This window comes from Lolium rigidum, chromosome 1 (assembly GCF_022539505.1).
Source record: "Lolium rigidum isolate FL_2022 chromosome 1, APGP_CSIRO_Lrig_0.1, whole genome shotgun sequence".
Taxonomy (NCBI): domain Eukaryota; kingdom Viridiplantae; phylum Streptophyta; class Magnoliopsida; order Poales; family Poaceae; genus Lolium; species Lolium rigidum.
The window spans coordinates 348,869,189-348,889,028 of record NC_061508.1 but is presented as its reverse complement, the minus strand read 5'-3'; the positions used below and the strand labels follow the sequence as shown (position 1 = coordinate 348,889,028).

The window sequence follows — 19,840 nt, the reverse complement described above, 5'->3', positions numbered from 1 at the left end:
TGTCCCATAAATATCTGGTATGCTCTTACTAAGCAAAAGAAATCATCTGTATGTCCCATAAATAATTTTGAAGCGTATTTGAATGTATATAAACTAATCCATAATTGAACAGTATATAAACTAGAGTAGCACATTTGAATGTATGGGCTGCCACAATTAAATCGGACCGGAGGGAGTAATATTTTTTACGTCGTGATATGGGTTGAATCGAATCATCCACACACCTGTCAAAAAGAAAGAATCATCCACACACACGTTTACATTGTCCAGCCATGAGGCCTATTTAAGTCGCTTAGCGAATGAAAACTCCATAAAAAGCAACTCAGTAAAAGATAAATAAAATTTAAAACCTATTATTTGAGACGTGTGTTACACGTGCACGCTTACTAGTGTAGGATAAAAGCAAAGAATAAAAGCGAGGCTGACTGGGCAAACGGTTTTTGAAACTGGACTGATTTTGTTCCAAAAGCTTAAATGATCTCGAGTGAAATTAGGTGTTCAAAGTTTTACCTTTCTACGAATAAACAAAAGAAACACATGTCAAAACAGCTTAATATTTTGGAATATAGTGCATCATTAGCACTTTGATAATTTTAAAATTCAGCAGCAATCAACTATATATGCTGCTAACTGCTAATAAGTATTCACATTTTCACAATAGACACATGGCCTTAGAAATAAGCGCACTGCACACAACTGGAAAAAATTGAACAATAATGTACAACTACTGAACGAAACAAAAAAATCTTAGAGAATGATACTGATACTTGCTAAACTTAGAAGAGTGCAAAATAATCGTTGGTAGAAGCTAATCTCAGGTTGCTACGATGTGAACTGAAGCAACTAGGCTGAAGTTGATCCACGGCTATCTTACTAGATTTTGTGAGTCTTTGCTGCTTTCTCCCATAGATCAGCAAAGATAGCAGGGTATTCCCTTTTGAGGTTCTTATACCCTTGAGTTTCCACCATATCGTCCATTCTATCTGAAGAGTTGATAAACTCAATGCAGGCATCTTTTAGCTGGCTGCAATGGTGCTGGTCGGCTAAAGCTAAGGTGGTCGCCACGGTCCCGGCGTAAAGATTTTGGCAAAGCTTTCTCTCGCACATCAGCTTCATCCTTTCGATGCCATACCTATCTGCCGCCACCAGCAAATGCCTAAGCATTTCATCATACTCATCATCATCATCATCGTCGTCATCATAGAGGTCATCCAAGGGAGGCAGCGAATCGGTGTAGATGAAGTGAAGCAGTCCTCTGAAAACAGCGGGCTGCATATCCTCGACGGTTATGATGCGCCTGCTCTCGTCCCTCATCGGCCCGTAGAAGTCCACCCAGAAGACCGGCGACCGCATCGCGAGGATGATCTTATGAGCCGGGAAAACCTCGTTTTTGACATTGAAAGACACGTCGGCGCCCTCGGTTGCCTCGAGCAATCTACTGAGGTTGTCGACCAATTCGGAGGGTGGCACCTTGGGTGTGATGCTGTAAAGCTTGACATCGGACTCCTCGTGCGGGGGCATGAGCTTGATGACACTGAGATTGCACTCCACGACAAGCGCGTCATTCAGGATGTAGGGCGACGCTTGGAGCTCGCTCTTCCTCATCAACTTGGTGTAGCCCCAGGTGCCAAAACCATCTTCACCACTCTTAAACACTCGGGGCCCTTCATCATGGCTAGATTTCGGCCAGGTGAAAGCCGGGGCCGTCCGGACCTGGTCGACCAGCCTCAGATCGTAGAGCGCCCTAGCCTCGGCGTCCATGGTCAATAGCTGGAGGTAAAGTGAAACGTAGTCTTTGCTGCTCTCCTCGTCGCCGTCTGGGTAGAAGCAGATGCGCCAGTCGTAGCCGCCGACGGCGAAGGTAGTGGACTCGACCGACTTGCCAACGCCGAGGCCCATGTACAGGCTGTAGCCGTCGATCTTGAACAAGTGCGTGCCCCGCGCGGTTTCCGGGGTGCAGGTGGAGCCCGAAACACTTGGGCTCGGGGATGGCGCGGCCATTGGAGCGGCGGAGAAGGAGAACGGCGACCAGGCGATTATGTAGGCGAGTGGCGGCGAGGCGATTCGGAAGGCGGCCGGCGGCACGAGAGGGGAACGGGTCTGGAAGCGGGGCGATTCAACAGACGGGGATTCACGATCTGGGATGGGTTATATTCTTCGGACGATCGTAACTTAATAGGCCTGTCTGTCTTCGCTTCAGAAATCAAATCAATTTATCCTATTCTTTTTCCTATTTGAACACGGCTAGATCGAACATGCGGCTGTTTTCAATTTCATATATACCTACTACTCCCTCTCTCTCACAGTTTATTAGGCGTGCGCGTACCTCTAGATCACAAATTTGATCAAGTTAGCATTAGTTATAGGTATAAAAATTATAGCATTAGAAAGTTTAGATGTTCTATTTTCTAATGATATAATTTCTGCATTATATAATTTAAATTATATAGGTCAAATTGGCGACCTAGTAATACAGGGAAGATTAGTAAACTGAAAAGGAGGGAGTACTACCTTCGTCCAAAAATAAATATCGTAGATTTGTTTAAATGCGGATGTATCTACACATATTTTAATTACAGATACATCTGTATCTAAAAAAATAATTAAGAAACTTATTTCTAGATGGAGGAGGTAGTACTTCCTCCGATTTATATTAATTAATTTAACTTTATATAAATACAAATGTATCTAGTTAACAAAAAGATATATTCATATCTAGTTAAAAATAAGTCAATTAATTTGAATCGAAGGGGAGTACTATTTTTCACACGTCAATCGGAAATTGACGGAAACCGTACGGTGGAACTAAGATAGGATCCAAGCTTTTTTTTGCGAATTGATCTGAGCTATTTATGAATTCTAGATAAGAACACATGAAAAAGTAGGAAGTGTATATTTAGCATTTGACTGATTTTTTTATTCGCTATCAGTTGTTTTTTACCTCACTCGGTGAAGAAGTCACACCATAGATCTCGGGTGAGTCGGATCTCACTTCCTCGACGGAAGGATGCATAACAACACGACGCTTGTCTAGAATAAACAGTGGTGGCTATATTTCGTTTGATAGACCCTCGTGTTTTGTTTTTTCTGCGCAACTTGTGAATAAACTGCTTTAATACTACTTGTATATGGTTTTCATGGAATAAACTTTGGACAGTGTGTTCAAACCTGACTGTGTGTGTGTGTGAGCATCTCACGCGAAAAAAACGCCTCGTGCCCGTGTCGCTCCCTAGGGCGACACCGGGGCGATACCGCGCCGCCGCCGCCTACAACCCCCGCCGCCTGCTCCTCTAGCCGCCGCTGCCGCCGGCCCTTGCCGCGGTGGCGGCGGGCCCAGCCCCCGAAGGTGGACTGGGGTGGTGGACGCCGGAGATCGGCGCCATGGCTGCTAGGTGATACATCTCCGACGTATCGATAATTTCTTATGTTCTATGCCACATTATTGATGATATCTACATGTTTTATGCATACTTTATGTCATATTTATGCGTTTTCCGGAAATAACCTATTGACGAGATGCCGAAGTGCCAGTTCCTGTTTTCTGCTGTTTTTGGTTTCAGAAATCCTAGTAAGGAAATATATTCGGAATTGGACGAAATCAACGCCCAGAGTCTTATAATTGGACGAAGCTTCCAGAACACCCGAGAGCCGCCAGAGGGGAGCCCTGGGGGCCCCACACAACACCCTGGCGCGGCCAGGGGGGCCGCGCCCCCCTAGTGTGTGGGCCCACCGGGCCCCCTCCGAGGCTGCCCTTCCGCCTACTTAAGGTCTCCGTCGCGAAAACCCTATCACGTTCGACGAAACCGAGAAAACCTTCCGAGCCGCCGCCATCACGAAGCCAAGATCCGGGGGACAGGAGTCTCCGTTCCGGCACGCCGCCGGGACGGGGAAGTGCCCCGGAAGGCTCCTCCATCGACACCACCGCCATCTTCATCAACGCTGCTGTCTCCCATGAGGAGGGAGTAGTTCTCCATCGAGGCTCGGGGCTGTACCGGTAGCTATGTGGTTAATCTCTCTCCTATGTACTTCAATACAATAATCTCATGAGCTGCCCTACATGATTGAGATTCATATGATGATGCTTGTAATCTAGATGTCATTATGTTAGTCAAGTGGGTTTTACTTATGTGATCTCCGGAGACTCCTTGTCCCACGTGTGTAAAGGTGACAGTGTGTGCACCGTGTGGGTCTCTTAGGTTATATTTCACAGAATACTTATTCACTGTTATGAATGGCATAGTGAAGTGCTTATTTATAATCTCTTTATGATTGCAATGTGTTTTGTATCACAATTTATCTGTGTGCTACTCTAGTGATGTTATTAAAGTAGTTTATTCCTCCTGCACGGTGTAATGGTGACAGTGTGTGCATCGTGTAGTACTTGGCGTAGGCTATGATTGTGATCTCTTGTAGATTATGAAGTTAACTATTGCTATAATAGTATTGATGTGATCTATTCCTCCTTTCGTAGTGTGAAGGTGACAGTGTGCATGCTATGTTAGTACTTGGTTTGGTTATGTTGATCTGTCATGCACTCTAAGGTTATTTAAATATGAACATTGAATATTGTGGAGCTTGTTAACTCCGGCATTGAGGGTTCGTGTAATCCTACACGGTTAGTGGTGTTCATCATCCAACAAGAGGGTGTAGAGTCTAGCATCTATTTATTTATTCTGTTATGTGATCAAAGTTGAGAGTGTCCACTAGTGAAAGTATGATCCCTAGGCCTTGTTCCTAAATATCGCTATCGCTGCTTGTTTCTTGTTTGACTCGCATCTGTACTTCCTGCAATATTACCACCATCAACCACACGCCGGCAAGCACTTTTCACGGCGCCGTTACTACTGCTCATACTTATTCATACCACCTATATTTCACTATCTCTTCGCCGAACTAGTGCACCTATTAGGTGTGTTGGGGACACAAGAGACTTCTTGCTTTGTGGTTGCAGGGTTGCATGAGAGGGATATCTTTGACCTCTTCCTCCACGAGTTCGATAAACCTTGGGTGATCCACTTAAGGGAAACTTGCTGCTGTTCTACAAACCTCTCGCTCTTGGAGGCCCAACACTTGTCTACAAGAATAGAAGCACCCGTAGACATCAAGCACTTTTCCGGCGCCGTTGCTCGGGGAGGAAAGGTAAAAGGCACTCATACTCCGGTGCCAGGTAAAGTACTTTTCTGGCGCCATTGTGTGTGTGCTCGAAGCTATTTCCTTTAGATCCTGCAATTGCATCTTTTTGTTTCTTGTTTACACTAGTTTGGCATAATGGACAACAATGAGCTTCTTATTCTATTTCCTGATTTAAGACATGGATGGTTTGATGCGAAAATTAAAAAACCCATGGAACATATTAGTATGAACACTTTGAACACCATTGTTGATAATGATATAGAAAGTTCTAAGCTTGGGGAAGCTGGTTTTGATGAGCATGATCTTTTTAGTCCACCAAGCATTGAGGAGGAAAATTACTTTGATGATACTTTGCCCCCTATTTATGATGATTATAATGATAGTAGTCTTTTAGTACCACCTGTTATGGAGGATAAATTTGATTATGATTACAATATGCCTCCTATATTTGATGATGAGAATAATAATGATAGCTACTTTGTTGAAATTGCTCCCACTTCAACTAATAAAATTGACTATGCTTATGTGGAGAGTAATAATTTTATGCATGAGACTCATGATAAGAATGTTTCATTTGATAGTTATATTGTTGAGTTTGCTCATGATGCTACTGGATATTATTATAGAGAGGAAAATATGGTTGTAGAAATTTTCATGTTACTAAAACACCTCTCTTTTTGCTTGAAAATCTTGAAGCTGCACTTGTTTTATCTTTCTATGCTTGTTGCATTATGCTTCATGAATTTGTTTATTTACAAGATTCCTATGCATAGGAAGCATGTTAGACTTAAATGTGTTTTGAATTTGCTTCTTGATGCTCTCTTTTGCTTCAACTACTATTTCTTGCGAGTGCATCATTAAAACTGCTGAGCCCATCTTAATGGCTATAAAGAAATAACTTCTTGGAAGATAACCCATGTGTTTATTTTGCTACAGTACTTTTATTTTGTAATTGAGTCTTGGAAGTTGTTACTACTGTAGCAACTTCTCCTTATCTTAGTTTTGTGCATTGTTGTGCCAAGTAAAGTCGGTGATAGTAAGGTTCATACTAGATTTGGATTACTGCACAGAAACAGATTTCTTTGCTGTCACAAATTTCGACCTGGCTCTCTGTAGGTAGCTCATAAAAATATGCCAATTTACGTGCGTGATCCTCAGATATGTACGCAACTTTCATTCAATTTGGGCATTTTCATTTGAGCAAGTCTGGTGCCTCAATAAAATCCGTCTTTACGGACTTGTCTGTTTTGACAGATTCTGCCTTTTATTTCGCATTGCCTCTTTTGCTATGGTGGATGAATATCTTTGTTCCATTAATGTCCAGTAGCTTTGTGCAATGTCCAGAAGTGTTAAGAATGATTATGTCACCTCTGAACATGTGAATTTTTATTTTGCACTAACCCTCTAATAGTTGTTTCGAGTTTGGTGTGGAGGAAGTTTTCAAGGGTCAAGAGAGGGAGATGATACAATATGATCAAGGAGAGTGAAAGCTCTAAGCTTGGGGATGCCCCGGTGGTTCACCCCTGCATATTATAAGAAGACTCAAGCGTCTAAGCTTGGGGATGCCTTGGGCATCCCCTTCTTCATCGACAACATTATCAGGTTCCACCCCTGAAACTATATTTTTATTCCATCACATCTTATGTGCTTTGCTTGTAGCGTCGGTTTGTTTTTGTTTTTGTTTTTGTTTGAATAAAATGGATCCTAGTATTCATTGTGTGGGAGAGAGACACGCTCCGCTGTTGCATATGGATAAATATGTCCTTAGGCTTTACTCATAGTATTCATGGCGAAGGTTGAATGTTCTTCGTTAAATTGTTATATTGTTGGAATCGGGAATGCTACATGTAGTAATTCTAAAATGTCTTGAATAATTTGATACTTGGCAATTGTTGTGCTCATGTTTAAGCTCTTGCATCATATACTTTGCACCTATTAATGAAGAAATACATAGAGCTTGCTAAAATTTGGTTTGCATATTTGGTCTCTCTAAAGTCTAGATAATTTCTAGTATTGAGTTTGAACAACAAGGAAGACGGTGTAGAGTCTTATAATGTTTACAATATGTCTTTTATGTGAGTTTTGCTGCACCGGTTCATCCTTGTGTTTGTTTCAAATAACCTTGCTAGCCTAAACCTTGTATCGAGAGGGAATACTTCTCATGCATCCAAAATCCTTGAGCCAATCACTATGCCATTTGTGTCCACCATACCTACCTACTACATGGTATTTCTCCGTCATTCCAAAGTAAATTGCTTGAGTGCTACCTTTAAAATTTCTATCCTTTACCTTTGCAATATATAGCTCATGGGACAAATAGCTTAAAAACTATTGTGGTATTGAATATGTACTTATGCACTTTATCTCTTATTAAGTTGCTTGTTGTGCGATAACCATGTTCCTGGGGACGCCATCAACTACTCTTTGTTGAATATCATGTGAGTTGCTATGCATGTCCGTCTTGTCTGAAGTAAGGGAGATTTACCACTCATTTAATGGTTAGAGCATGCATATTGTTAGAGAAGAATATTGGGCCGCTAACTAAAGCCATGAATCATGGTGGAAATTTCAGTTTTGGACATATATCCTCAATCTCATATGAGAACATTAATTGTTGCTACATGCTTATGCATTAAAGAGGAGTCCATTATACTGTTGTCTATGTTGTCCCGGTATGGATGTCTAAGTTGAGAATAATCAAAAGCGAGAAATCCAAATGCGAACTTTCTCCTTAGACCTTTGTACAGGCGGCATAGAGGTACCCCTTTGTGACACTTGGTTAAAACATGTGTATTGCGATGATAATCCCGTAATCCAGAGCTAATTAGGACAAGGCGCGGGCACTATTAGTATACTATGCATGAGGCTTGCAACTTGTAAGATATAATTTACATGATACATATGCTTTATTACTACCGTTGACAAAATTGTTTCTTGTTTTCAAAATCAAAGCTCTAGCACAAATATAGCAATCAATGCTTCCCTCTGCGAAGGGCCATTCTTTTACCTTTTATGTTGAGTCGGTTCACCTATCTCTCTCCACCTCAAGAAGCAAACACTTGTGTGAACTGTGCATTGATTCCTACATACTTGCATATTGCACTTGTTATATTACTTTACATTGACAATATCCATGAGATATACATGTTATAAGTTGAAAGCAACCGCTGAAACTTAATCTTCCTTTGTGTTGCTTCAACACCTTTACTATGAATTTATTGCTTTATGAGTTAACTCTTATGCAAGACTTATTGATGCTTGTCTTGAAAGTACTATTCATGAAAAGTCTTTGCTATATGATTCATTTGTTTACTCATGTCATTACCATTGTTTTGATCGCTGCATTCATTACATGTGTTTACAATAGTATGATCAAGGTTATGATGGCATGTCACTCCAGAAATTATCTTTGTTATCGTTTACACGCTCGGGACGAGCGAGAACTAAGCTTGGGGATGCTGATACGTCTCCGACGTATCGATAATTTCTTATGTTCCATGCCACATTATTGATGATATCTACATGTTTTATGCATACTTTATGTCATATTTATGCGTTTTCCGGAACTAACCTATTGACGAGATGCCGAAGTGCCGGTTCCCGTTTTCTGCTCGTTTTTGGTTTCGAAATCCTAGTAAGGAAATATTCTCGGAATTGGGCGAAATCAACGCCCGAGTCTTATAATTGGACGAAGCTTCCGGAACACCCGAGAGCCGCCGGAGGGGAGCCACGGGGGCCCCACACAACACCCCGGCGCGGCCGGAGGGGGCCGCACCCCCCTAGTGTGTGGGCCCACCGAGGCCCCTCCGAGGCTGCCCTTCCGCCTACTTAAGGTCTCCGTCGCGAAAACCCTATCACGTTCGACGAAACCGGAGAAAACCTTCCGGAGCCGCCGCCATCGCGAAGCCAAGATCTGGGGGACAGGAGTCTCTGTTCCGGCACGCCGGCGGGACGGGGAAGTGCCCCCGGAAGGCTCCTCCATCGACACCACCGCCATCTTCATCAACGCTGCTGTCTCCCATAAGGAGAAAGTAGTTCTCCATCGAGGCTCGGGGCTGTACCGGTAGCTATGTGGTTAATCTCTCTCCTATGTACTTTAATACAATAATCTCATGAGCTGCCCTACATGATTGAGATTCATATGATGATGCTTGTAATCTAGATGTCATTATGCTAGTCAAGTGGGTTTTACTTATGTGATCTCCGGAGACTCCTTGTCCCACGTGTGTAAAGGTGACAGTGTGTGCACCGTGTGGGTCTCTTAGGCTATATTTCACGAGAATACTTATTCATCGTTATGAATGGCATAGTGAAGTGCTTATTTATATCTCTTTATGATTGCAATGTGTTTTGTATCACAATTTATCCGTGTGCTACTCTAGTGATGTTATTAAAGTAGTTTATTCCTCCGCACGGTGTAATGGTGACGGTGTGTGCATCGTGTAGTACTTGGCGTAGGCTATGATTGTGATCTCTTGTAGATTATGAAGTTAACTATTGCTATGCTAGTATTGATGTGATCTATTCCTCCTTTCGTAGTGTGAAGGTGACAGTGTGCATGCTATGTTAGTACTTGGTTTGGTTATGTTGATCTGTCATGCACTCTAAGGTTATTTACACTAGTAGGAAAACCCTTATAGGCGAAGCTTAGTTCTGTGGCGCACCTTTTTGAGTGCGCCACAGAAACTTATTTTGTGGCGCACAAAGCTCGGTGCGCCGCAGAAATAGCTTAATTTTGTGGCGCAGCGACCGACCATGCGCCACAAAAACTTGGCGGGCCCCACAACCTGTCACCCCCAATTATCGGTGTACGTATTTACGTGGCGCACGCGGCGCGCTGCGCCACGGGAGTTACTGTTTACGTGGCGCACTTGCTTTGGTGCGCCACGGAAGTAGTTGATTACGTGGCGCACTTGTTACGGTGCGCCACGGAACTAAGGGAACTTAGCTATATCATCCCGTGCCCTCCCCGCCCACGCTCTGTTCACCTCCGATCCGTACCGCGTGCCTCTCCCCTCTCCCCTCTCCTCACCGCGCGCCGCCATGGTCGTCGCCATCGCCCGTCGCCGTCGCCGCCGCCTTCCTACGCGAGGGTCGCCTGCCGCCACGCTCCTCCCATCCCCGCCACCTGCAGCACAAGCTGCCGCTACGGCGAGGAGGGGCCGCCGCGAGGAGGGGCCCACCGTCGCGTCAAGGTGGAGGAGCCGCCGCGACCTCCACCCTTGCCGTCGTCGTCGGTGAGCTCCTCCACAAGCCTGTTGTTGTCGTCGGTGAGCTCCCTCCCTCTTCCTCCCCTCCCCTCCCTCTTCCTCCCCGCGCGAGCACAACGTGCTCGACGAAATGCTCGCTCCGGATGTATTGCTTCGCTGTTGCTCTGGATGCATTGCCCCTAATCGTTTTGCTTCATATGGTGTTCATATGCATTGCTGCTGCTGCTAGTGATGCTTATTGGAGTGTTCTATATGTTGTTCGAACCTGTACAATGTGACAATGAAATTGTTATCGAGCCAGTACCTGTATATGGTGTTCATATGCATTGCTGCTGCTTCGCTAGTGATGCTTATAGAAAGATGTGACAATGAAATTGTCTATGCTTATAGAAATTGGAGTGTTCTATATGCTTATAGAAATTGTCTATGCCTCTGCCTCTGCCTCTCGTACTTGTTCTATAAATCCTTGTCCGAACACTGTACAAGGTAATGAAGACTTGCTCACTTGGTATTGCTTGCTAGTTGGACATTTGGTTGGTTTTGATGCTATCTTGGTTCATTTAAATGCATGAAATGCTACTATGGTATGCTACTGTGGTATCCTTGTGAAGAAAATGATGGATTCTTGTGAGCTTATGGTATGCTACTATGCTACTGTGGTATCCTTGTGAAGATTTACTTGATGGATTGTTGTGAGCTTATGGATTGTTGTGAGCTTATGCTGCTTGTTTGCTCTCCAAATTACCAAGTGATGAATATATAATCCCTTTGGAGCATCTGCCCCATGCTATATATGTGTATTTGACCATGCTTATGATGGATTTCTTTTAAGGACTCTAGCTAGATTAGAGGGGAAAGTTGTTGCTTTGTTGCCTATGATAATGGATCATCAAATGTTTCCCTTTGTCCCTGGTTGCCTCCTTAATTGATGCCTTATGATCCAAATGACCCAAGTCCCTTGCATGATCCCATTTGTCCCTAATGTTGCTTAAGATGAATAAATTCCCTCTAATCACCATTTGGAGATCAAGACTAGTTCTTGATTTCCATTAGCTAGACTCCAATATTAAAAATTTCTCCCAAATATGGAGACAAACATTTTAACATTACCCCAATTGATGCCTTTGTCCCTGGTTGCCTCCTTAATTGATGCCTTATGATCTATTTCTTGTTGGCTTTGATGAAAATAGAGATATCCACAGTAGGGGATCATGTAAATGAATGCCACTGTGGTATCCTTTGAAGAAAAAGGACAGTTTCTGATGGTTTTAAAAGGCTAGGTGGTGCTAGGTGATTAAGTTGGCTACCAAGACTTGTCTCATCTGGTTAGGCTGGGATATGCTATGTGTTGTTGCTTGTTTAGGCATATCTATCACTTACTTGGATTTACTTGGTTCTTGATTGGCCTCTCTTTTGCCGGCATCACTTGGTCTATATACCAAGTGATGAATAATCCCTTTGGAGCATCTGCTCCATGCATGCTATGTGTGTTTGTGCATCTTGACTTATGTCACCATGGTTGCTTGGTTTGGTGGTGTTTTTGTACTTGTCGATGATTAGATGGTTGGTCGATCACTCGTACACTCGGGGGTGGAGCAAGTGAGGCTTGGTGTGATGGCACAAATATCAATATCCGGTGCATCCTACCTGGCCTCACTTACTCCATCCCTGGATGTTAATATTTGTTTCGACCAACAAAGTATGAGGCATTCCATTTAGTTGATACCACTTGGCTCTTTCTTCCATTTTAGTGCCGATGATTAGAATGTTCGGTCAATCTGTACACTCAGGGTGTCGCTAGTGAGCCTGGTGTGATGGCACAAATATCAATCTCTTGTGCATCCTACCTGGCCTCACTAACGCCATCCCGGGATTTTCATATTTGTTTCGACCAACAAAGTATGAGGCATTCCATTTAGTTCATACTAGCTACTTCTTAATTGCATTGGCCTTTCTTCCATTTTAGTGCCGATGATTAAATTGTTTGGTCACCTATACGCCGCAATATACTTTGTAGACGAGCCCCCCTTTCCCTGGCCGCCGTTCCGTGAACGAGTCCTTGATGAGACAACAACGCCGACATGCCTCTCCGGTGCAGCACCACTTTTCTTCTCTCGCCGTCCGGTACGTGAACGAGTCCTTAATGCCAAGACGGTGCCGGCCTCCCTAGCATCATGCCGACCCCTGTTGTCGCGCTTCGGCCGTGTCGATCATGCGCCCTGCACTCTTCGCCTTTTGCCCGGTGAACGAATAGACTAATCGTTGGAATAAGGAAGCCGATGACGGCCGATCGCAATTTAATCTTGCGACCGGCTGTCATCGGTTTCCTTATTCCAACGATCAGCCTATTGGTTCACCGGGCAGCAGGCGAACGATGCGAGGCGCGGGACACACGGCTTGAAGCGCGGCAACACGGCCCGGCATAATGCCGGGCAGGCCGGCACGGTCTTTGCATCAAGGACTCGTTCAGCTGGACAGCGAGGGACTGGCGTGGTTCTGCGCCGGAGATGCAGATCGGCGTTGTTGTGTCGTCAAGCACCCGTTGACGGAACGCCGACCGGGGAAAGGGGGCCCTTCTGCAAAGTATTTGTGTTGACCAACAATGTATGAGGCACATATTCTATTTTGTCATTCCATTTGCTTTGAGATTTTCAAAATGCCGATGATTAAAATGTTTGGTCACCGTACACTCGGGGGTGGCGTAAGTGAGCACTGGTAAGATAGCACAAATATCAATCTCTTGTGCATCCTACCCGGCCTCGCTTACACCATCCCTAAATGTTAATATTTGTGTTGACCAACAATGTATGAGGCACTTATTCCATTTTGTCATTCCATTTGCTTTGAGATTTTCAAAATGCCGATGATTAAAATGCTTGGTCACCGTACACTCGGGGCGGTGTTAGTGAGCCTCGTGTGATTGCACAAATATCAATCTCTTGTGCATCCTACCGGCTCGCTAACTCCATCCCGGAATGTTAATATTTGTTTCGACCAACAAAGTATGAGGCCCTTGTCATTCCATTTGCTTTGGTATTTTCAAAATGCCGATGATTAAAATGTTGGTCACCGTACACTTGGGGGTGGCGTAAGTGAGCCTGGTAAGATAGCACAAATATCAATCTCTTGTGCATCGGACTTGGTCTCACTTACGCCATCCCTAAATGTTAATATTTGTGTTGACCAACAATGTATGAGGCACTTATTCCATTTTGTCATTCCATTTGCTTTGACATTTTCAAAATGTCGATTATTAAAATGTTTGGTCACCGTACACTCGGGGGCGGCGTAAGTGAGCCTGGTAAGATAGCACAAATATCAATCTCTTGTGCATCGGACTTGGTCTCACTTACACCGTCCTCTGAATGTTAATATTTGTGTTGACCAACAATGTATGAGGCATTTATTCCATTTCTCTTGTGCATCGGACTTGTTGGTCTCACTTTCTTCCATTTTCATCATAGTAGGAAGCTGGATGAAGGACCCGGATGCAAGCGAGCCTGGTGGGTAGAGATGACGGAGCAAAGGAGGAACCGGATGAAGACTACTTTGTATCTCGAAATTGTGAATTTTGTATGAATTAAGAGTTGTATGCAAAACATTTGACACTTGCCACTATATATGTATCTCGATCGGGCTCTAAGTAATGCGATGATGATGTCTATGTTATATCTGTGCAATGTACATGATATTTATATTATATCTGAATGTTGCTCGTATATAACCTGTGTATACGTATTCGTTGTCTATGTATAGCGAGGCAGACACAAAATCGTGTATAATACAAGCAAATTCCGTGGCGCACTAAAAACCAATTCTGTGGCGCACGTTTTTACGTAGGCGCACCTAAGAACACGTGCGCCACGAAACCTAATTCCGTGGCGCATGAGCAGGTGCGCCACAGAAACCTTATTTTTGTGGCGACGTTTCTGTGGCGCACCTCCCATGCGCCACAGAATCCATTTTTCGTGCGCCACTGATGAGGCTTTTCCTACTAGTGTTAAATATGAACATTGAATATTGTGGAGCTTGTTAACTCCGGCATTGAGGGTTCGTGTAATCCTACACAGTTAGTGGTGTTCATAATCCAACAAGAGGGTGTAGAGTCTAGCATCTATTTATTTATTCTGTTATGTGATCAAAGTTGAGAGTGTCCACTAGTGAAAGTATGATCCCTAGACCTTGTTCCTAAATATCGCTATCGCTGCTTGTTTCTGTGTTTACCGCATCCGTACTTCTGCAATATTACCACCATCAACCACACGCCGGCAAGCACTTTTACGGCGCCGTTACTCTTGCTCATACTTATTCATACCACCTGTATTTCACTATCTCTTCGCCGAACTAGTGCACCTATTAGGTGTGTTGGGGACACAAGAGACTTCTTGCTTTGTGGTTGCGGGGTTGCATGAGAGGGATATCTTTGACCTCTTCCTCCACGAGTTCGATAAACCTTGGGTGATCCACTTAAGGGAAACTTGCTGCTGTTCTACAAACCTCTGCTCTTGGAGGCCCAACACTGTCTACAAGAATAGAAGCACCCGTAGACATCACTAGGGCAGTGGTGGCGGCTCATCTTCTTGCAGCGACCAGGGCGGCGCCCCTGGTCGGGGTGGTGGCAGAGACTCTCCTCCGGCGGCGCCTCCGGCGGTGAAGATCTGGGCCAGATTGGGTGGCGTTGGGGAAAACTCCAGATCTTGATCTGGGTGATTCCCGTGCTGCCTATCCGGTCTTCTTCGCTGCATGGTTGGGCCGGTTCGGGTCGGGGTCGACCACTGCTTGGTCGTCGCCATTCTCTTTGTTGCCTCTTGGCCGGCTGGTAGAGTGCGGCGTCCGCGGCGGAGCAGGTTGCCGGCGGGCGGCGGCGAGGGGCTGCCGTTCCGCCTAATAAAGGTGGCGAGTCCTAGGGTTTCTCTCGCGCCAAGTGAAGATCGTTCGGAAGCTTCTTCCCACCGGAGCTTGCTTGGATTGTCGTGTTCGGAAGGTCCTGCCGGCGAAATTCATTGTGCGATCAATGCACGAAGATTGCTTGGATTGGGTGTTTTCGGTCGAGCGCACCCATGTTTTATCCGACCGTTTGGTTTTCGGAGGGAGCGCTTCGAAGCTCTGCTGGCTATTAATATCATGGAGCTTGTTTTCTTTCCATGGTGCTGGCGGAGAAGGTCATGAAAGTCAAGATTGGTGGAAGAGCAATGGTGGTCGGATCTTGGTGGTGAGATGGAACTGGCTTTGTGTTCCGGGCTTCACAGCATTGGTATGAAAGTGGGGGCGATAACACAGGTGAAGTTCAGAGTCCTACCTTTCAGGGTGAAAACCCAAGGTCTGGCCTTAACTGGTTGTGCCTGGCAATGACCTTGTTGGAGGCATTGTTTTGAGAGCGGGGACTATCTTCGGGGTGAAAACCTAAGATCTTTGATCGGGCGACGACGGTGTTAGAGCACTATTCCCTTCTTGAAGGCGTCGTTTTGGAGAGTCTGTATTTCAGGTGTTGTCTTGGCGGTGGATGTATTGTTGTTGTTAGGCCCGAGATACTGTAGCGGGACTTTTATTTCTTAGTTTTCTTTTCTTTTTTTGGCTGTGTGCATCCGTAGTGCCATTAGGATGGTGCGTTGTTGCAGAGGCTGGGTGTGATTGGTATCTTTTGATATTAATATATTCCCTTTATCGAAAAAAAAACTGACTGTGTGGGTTTGATGACCCACAAGTATAGGGGATCGCAACAGTCTTCGAGGGAAGTATTACCCAATTTATTGATTCGACACAAGGGGAGACAAAGAATACTTGAAAGCCTTAACAACGGAGTTGTCAATTCAGTTGCACTGGAAACGAGACTTGCTCGCAAGAGTTTATCGATAGTATGAGTTTTATAGTAGTAGCGATAGTGAAATAACGACGACGAGTAACAAAGACAGCGGTAGTGATTATAGTAAACGGCGGGATTAAAATACGTAGGCACGGGGACGGATAACGGGCGTTGCATGGATGAGAGAAACTCATGTAACAATCATAGCGGGGCATTTGCGAGATAATAATAAAACGGTATCCAAGTACTAATCAATCAATAGGCATGTGTTCCAATTATAGTCGTACGTGCTCGCAATGAGAAACTTGCACAACATCTTTTGTCCTACCAGCCGGTGGCAGCCGGGCCTCAAGGGAAACTACTGGATATTAAGGTACTCCTTTTAATAGAGCACCGGAGCAAAGCATTAACACTCCGTGAACACATGTGATCCTCACGTCACTGCCATCCCCTCCGGTTGTCCCGATTTCTGTCACTTCGGGGCCATTGGTTCCGGACAGCGACATGTGTATACAACTTGGAGGTAAGATCATAAACAACGAATATCATGATGAAATAATAACATGTTCAGATCTGAGATCATGGCACTCGGGCCCTAGTGACAAGCATTAAGCATAACAAGTTGCAACAATATCATAAAAGTACCATCTACGGACACTAGGCACTATGCCCTAACAATCTTATGCTATTACATGACCAATCTCATCCAATCCCTACCATCCCCTTCGGCCTACAGCGAGGGAATTACTCACACATGGATGGGGGAAACATTGCTGGTTGATGGAGAGGCGTTGGCGGTGATGGCGGTGATGATCTCCTCCAATTCCCCGTCCCGGCGGAGTGCCAGAACGGAGACTTCTGACTCCCGCGACGGAGTTTCGCGATGTGGCGGCGTTACGGAGGGTTTACGGCGACTTCGACTTCTCCCCGGGCGTTTTTAGGTCGAGGCGAATAAGTAGTCCGAAGGGGGCGTCGGAGGCCGGCCGAGGGGCCACACCACCGGCCGCGCGGGCCCCACGGGCCGCGCCACCGGGTGGTGTGGGGCCCTCGGGCCTCCACTTCAATTGCCCTTACGGCTCCGTTAGTTTCCTGGGAAAATAGGGCCTTCGCATAAATTCCGAGGTTTTCCCGAAAGTTGGATTTACGCACAAAAACGAGACACCGGAGCGGTTCTGCTGAAAACAGCGTTAGTCCGTGTTAGTTGCATCCAAAATACACAAATTAGAGGCCAAACAATAGCAAAAGTGTTCGGGAAAGTAGATACGTTTTGGACGTATCAACTCCCCCAAGCTTAGCTTATTGCTTGTCCTCAAGCAATTCGATTAACAAGCGAGCGATAAAGAACTTTCACGAACACATTTGCTCATATGATGTATATATTCTCATGATATGGCTAATACTTGAGCAGTTCATAACAAGGTACATGCAAATAAAATCATCTAACAGCTATATCAATCATGAAGAGGTACCAACAATTAATAATAAGCATCATGAATCATGTATATAAGCAGGATTGCAATGTTCATAAGAGAGTATGATAAAGTGGTATCTCGCTTGCCTGTATTTGATCGGCAAAACATAAATGCCCGGGCACCTTTGAAGTTCATAGAAGGACTAGAAGTAGTGATTGTCAAAGATAAAAGCATCAAAGTTATACCACAATCAATCATATTTTGAGACAAGCATATTATACTAAGAATGACAGTTGTGCTCTCAAGAAAGTGCTCAAAGAAATAATGGAGACACAACATAAAAGTAAAAGATTGACCCTTCGCGAGAGGGAAGCGAGGGATTAACATGCGCTAGAGCTTTTCATTTGTAAAGCGGGAGTAAAATTATTTTGAGAGGTGTTTGTTGTTGTCAACGAATGGTAATGGGTACACTAACTACCTCGCCAACCGGACTTTCAAGAGCGGCTCCCATGAATTATTGCATATTTATTTGGCACTCCTTCCAACCTTTCTTGCACAAACCATGGCTAACCGAATCCTCGGGTGCACGCTAACAATCTCATACCATGAAGGAGTGCCTTTTTATTTTAGTTTTATTATGATGATGACACTCCCCCAACCTTTGCTTACACAAGCCATGGCTAACCGAATCCTTCGGGTGCCGTCCAACAATCACAAACCATGGAGGAGTGTCTATTTAAGTTAATTAATTCGGGATCGGGAATCCCATTGCCGGCTCTTTTTGCAAAATTATTGGATAAGCGGATGTGCCACTATTCCATATGAGAGTCCGTCAAAAGTAAATGACAAGGTTGAAAGCTAAACACCACATACTTCCTCATGAGCTATGAAACATTAACACAAATTAAGAAGCATTTTGAAGATTTTAAAGGTAGCGCATGAGAATTTACTTTGAATGGTTTGAAATGCCATGCATAGGTATTTATGGTGGACACTCCGGAATAACTTGGTTTTCATGTGTTTGGAGGCACGAGCAGCGTTCCCGCTCAGTACAAGTGAAGGCTAGCAAAAGACTAGGGAGCGACAAATCAAGAGAGCGATGACTTGTCATAATCATGCTTGCGGCAAAATAAATTAAGCGAGGCATAAAAGTGATACAAGAACTCCGAAGCAATGTAAATCATCGAGGCTTAATTGACTTTTTGTTCAGTCATATGCATGCGTGAGCATGTGCCAAGTCGATATAAATGAATTATTCGAGAGGAGGATACCACAATGCCATACTTACTTATGAATAAAACAATGCAAGCAAACATCCATGACATGCTACTCATATTAATAGATTGGAGCTAATCATGAGAGATCATGAACTACTAGACTTTCTCAAATAACATATACCTCACATGAACCAACTAAGCATGCTCACATGGATGAGTATATGTACAAAAATGAAAACAAATAGAGTTCATACCAGCCTCTCACCACAATCAGATTGTCGTAGATCGTCATTATTGCCTTTTCACTTGTGTAGCTTGGATAATATGAAATGAAAACCACGCTCCAGCCACCGAAGACCATTGAACTCATGATGAACTTTACAAACCAAAGAAGAACAGCAAATATTTTTGGTGTTTTCGAATTTGAGAACAAGAACAAAAGGAAACAAGCAAACAAAGCAAAATCTTTTTGGGTTTTCTTATAGCAAACTAGCAATAGCAAATAAAGTGAAACAAATGCAAAAACCAAGATAAACAAATGATGAAGAGAAACAACAGAAATATTTTTGGTCTTTTTGTGTTTTGGGAAAGAAACAAAGCGAAAGCAAGAAATAACAAACTAAAAGAAACACAGAGAAGCGAGATAGCAGAAATCTGCCAAAACCTGACAGCAGTACAGAAATCGATTTTTACAAAAATCTTACGTTGCTCAGTTCGAAAAGTGTTCAACTAATGAAAGTTAGATAACAACCTGGGGAACATGCACAAAAATTTTCAACTCAAAATACTGTTCTGGCTGGGCACACGAATTTTTACGGTAACAGCCCAGAATCTGTTTTCAGGCAGCACTTCCCCAAATATCATCTTCCTCTCATTGGAAAACCACTCAAAGAGACCAAACAAGTATATACAAGTATCCAGCAATCATAATATGCAAAGAATGAGTGATGCCGGTATACCTCCCTGATACGTCTCCAACGTATCGATAATTTCTTGTGTTCCATGCCACATTATTGATGTTATCTACATGTTTTATGCACACTTTATATCATATTCGTGCATTTT

At 44.1% G+C, this 19,840-nt stretch overlaps 1 protein-coding gene across 1 annotated transcript; it reads right to left on the bottom strand.

Moving 5' to 3' along the window:
* Positions 1-873: 873 nt before the first annotated feature.
* LOC124684567 (BTB/POZ and MATH domain-containing protein 1-like) lies at positions 874-2,001 on the bottom strand. The gene has a single exon (XM_047218848.1). It carries the CDS (start codon positions 1,999-2,001, stop codon positions 874-876), a length of 1,128 nt encoding a protein of 375 aa, XP_047074804.1.
* Positions 2,002-19,840: the final 17,839 nt, after the last annotated feature.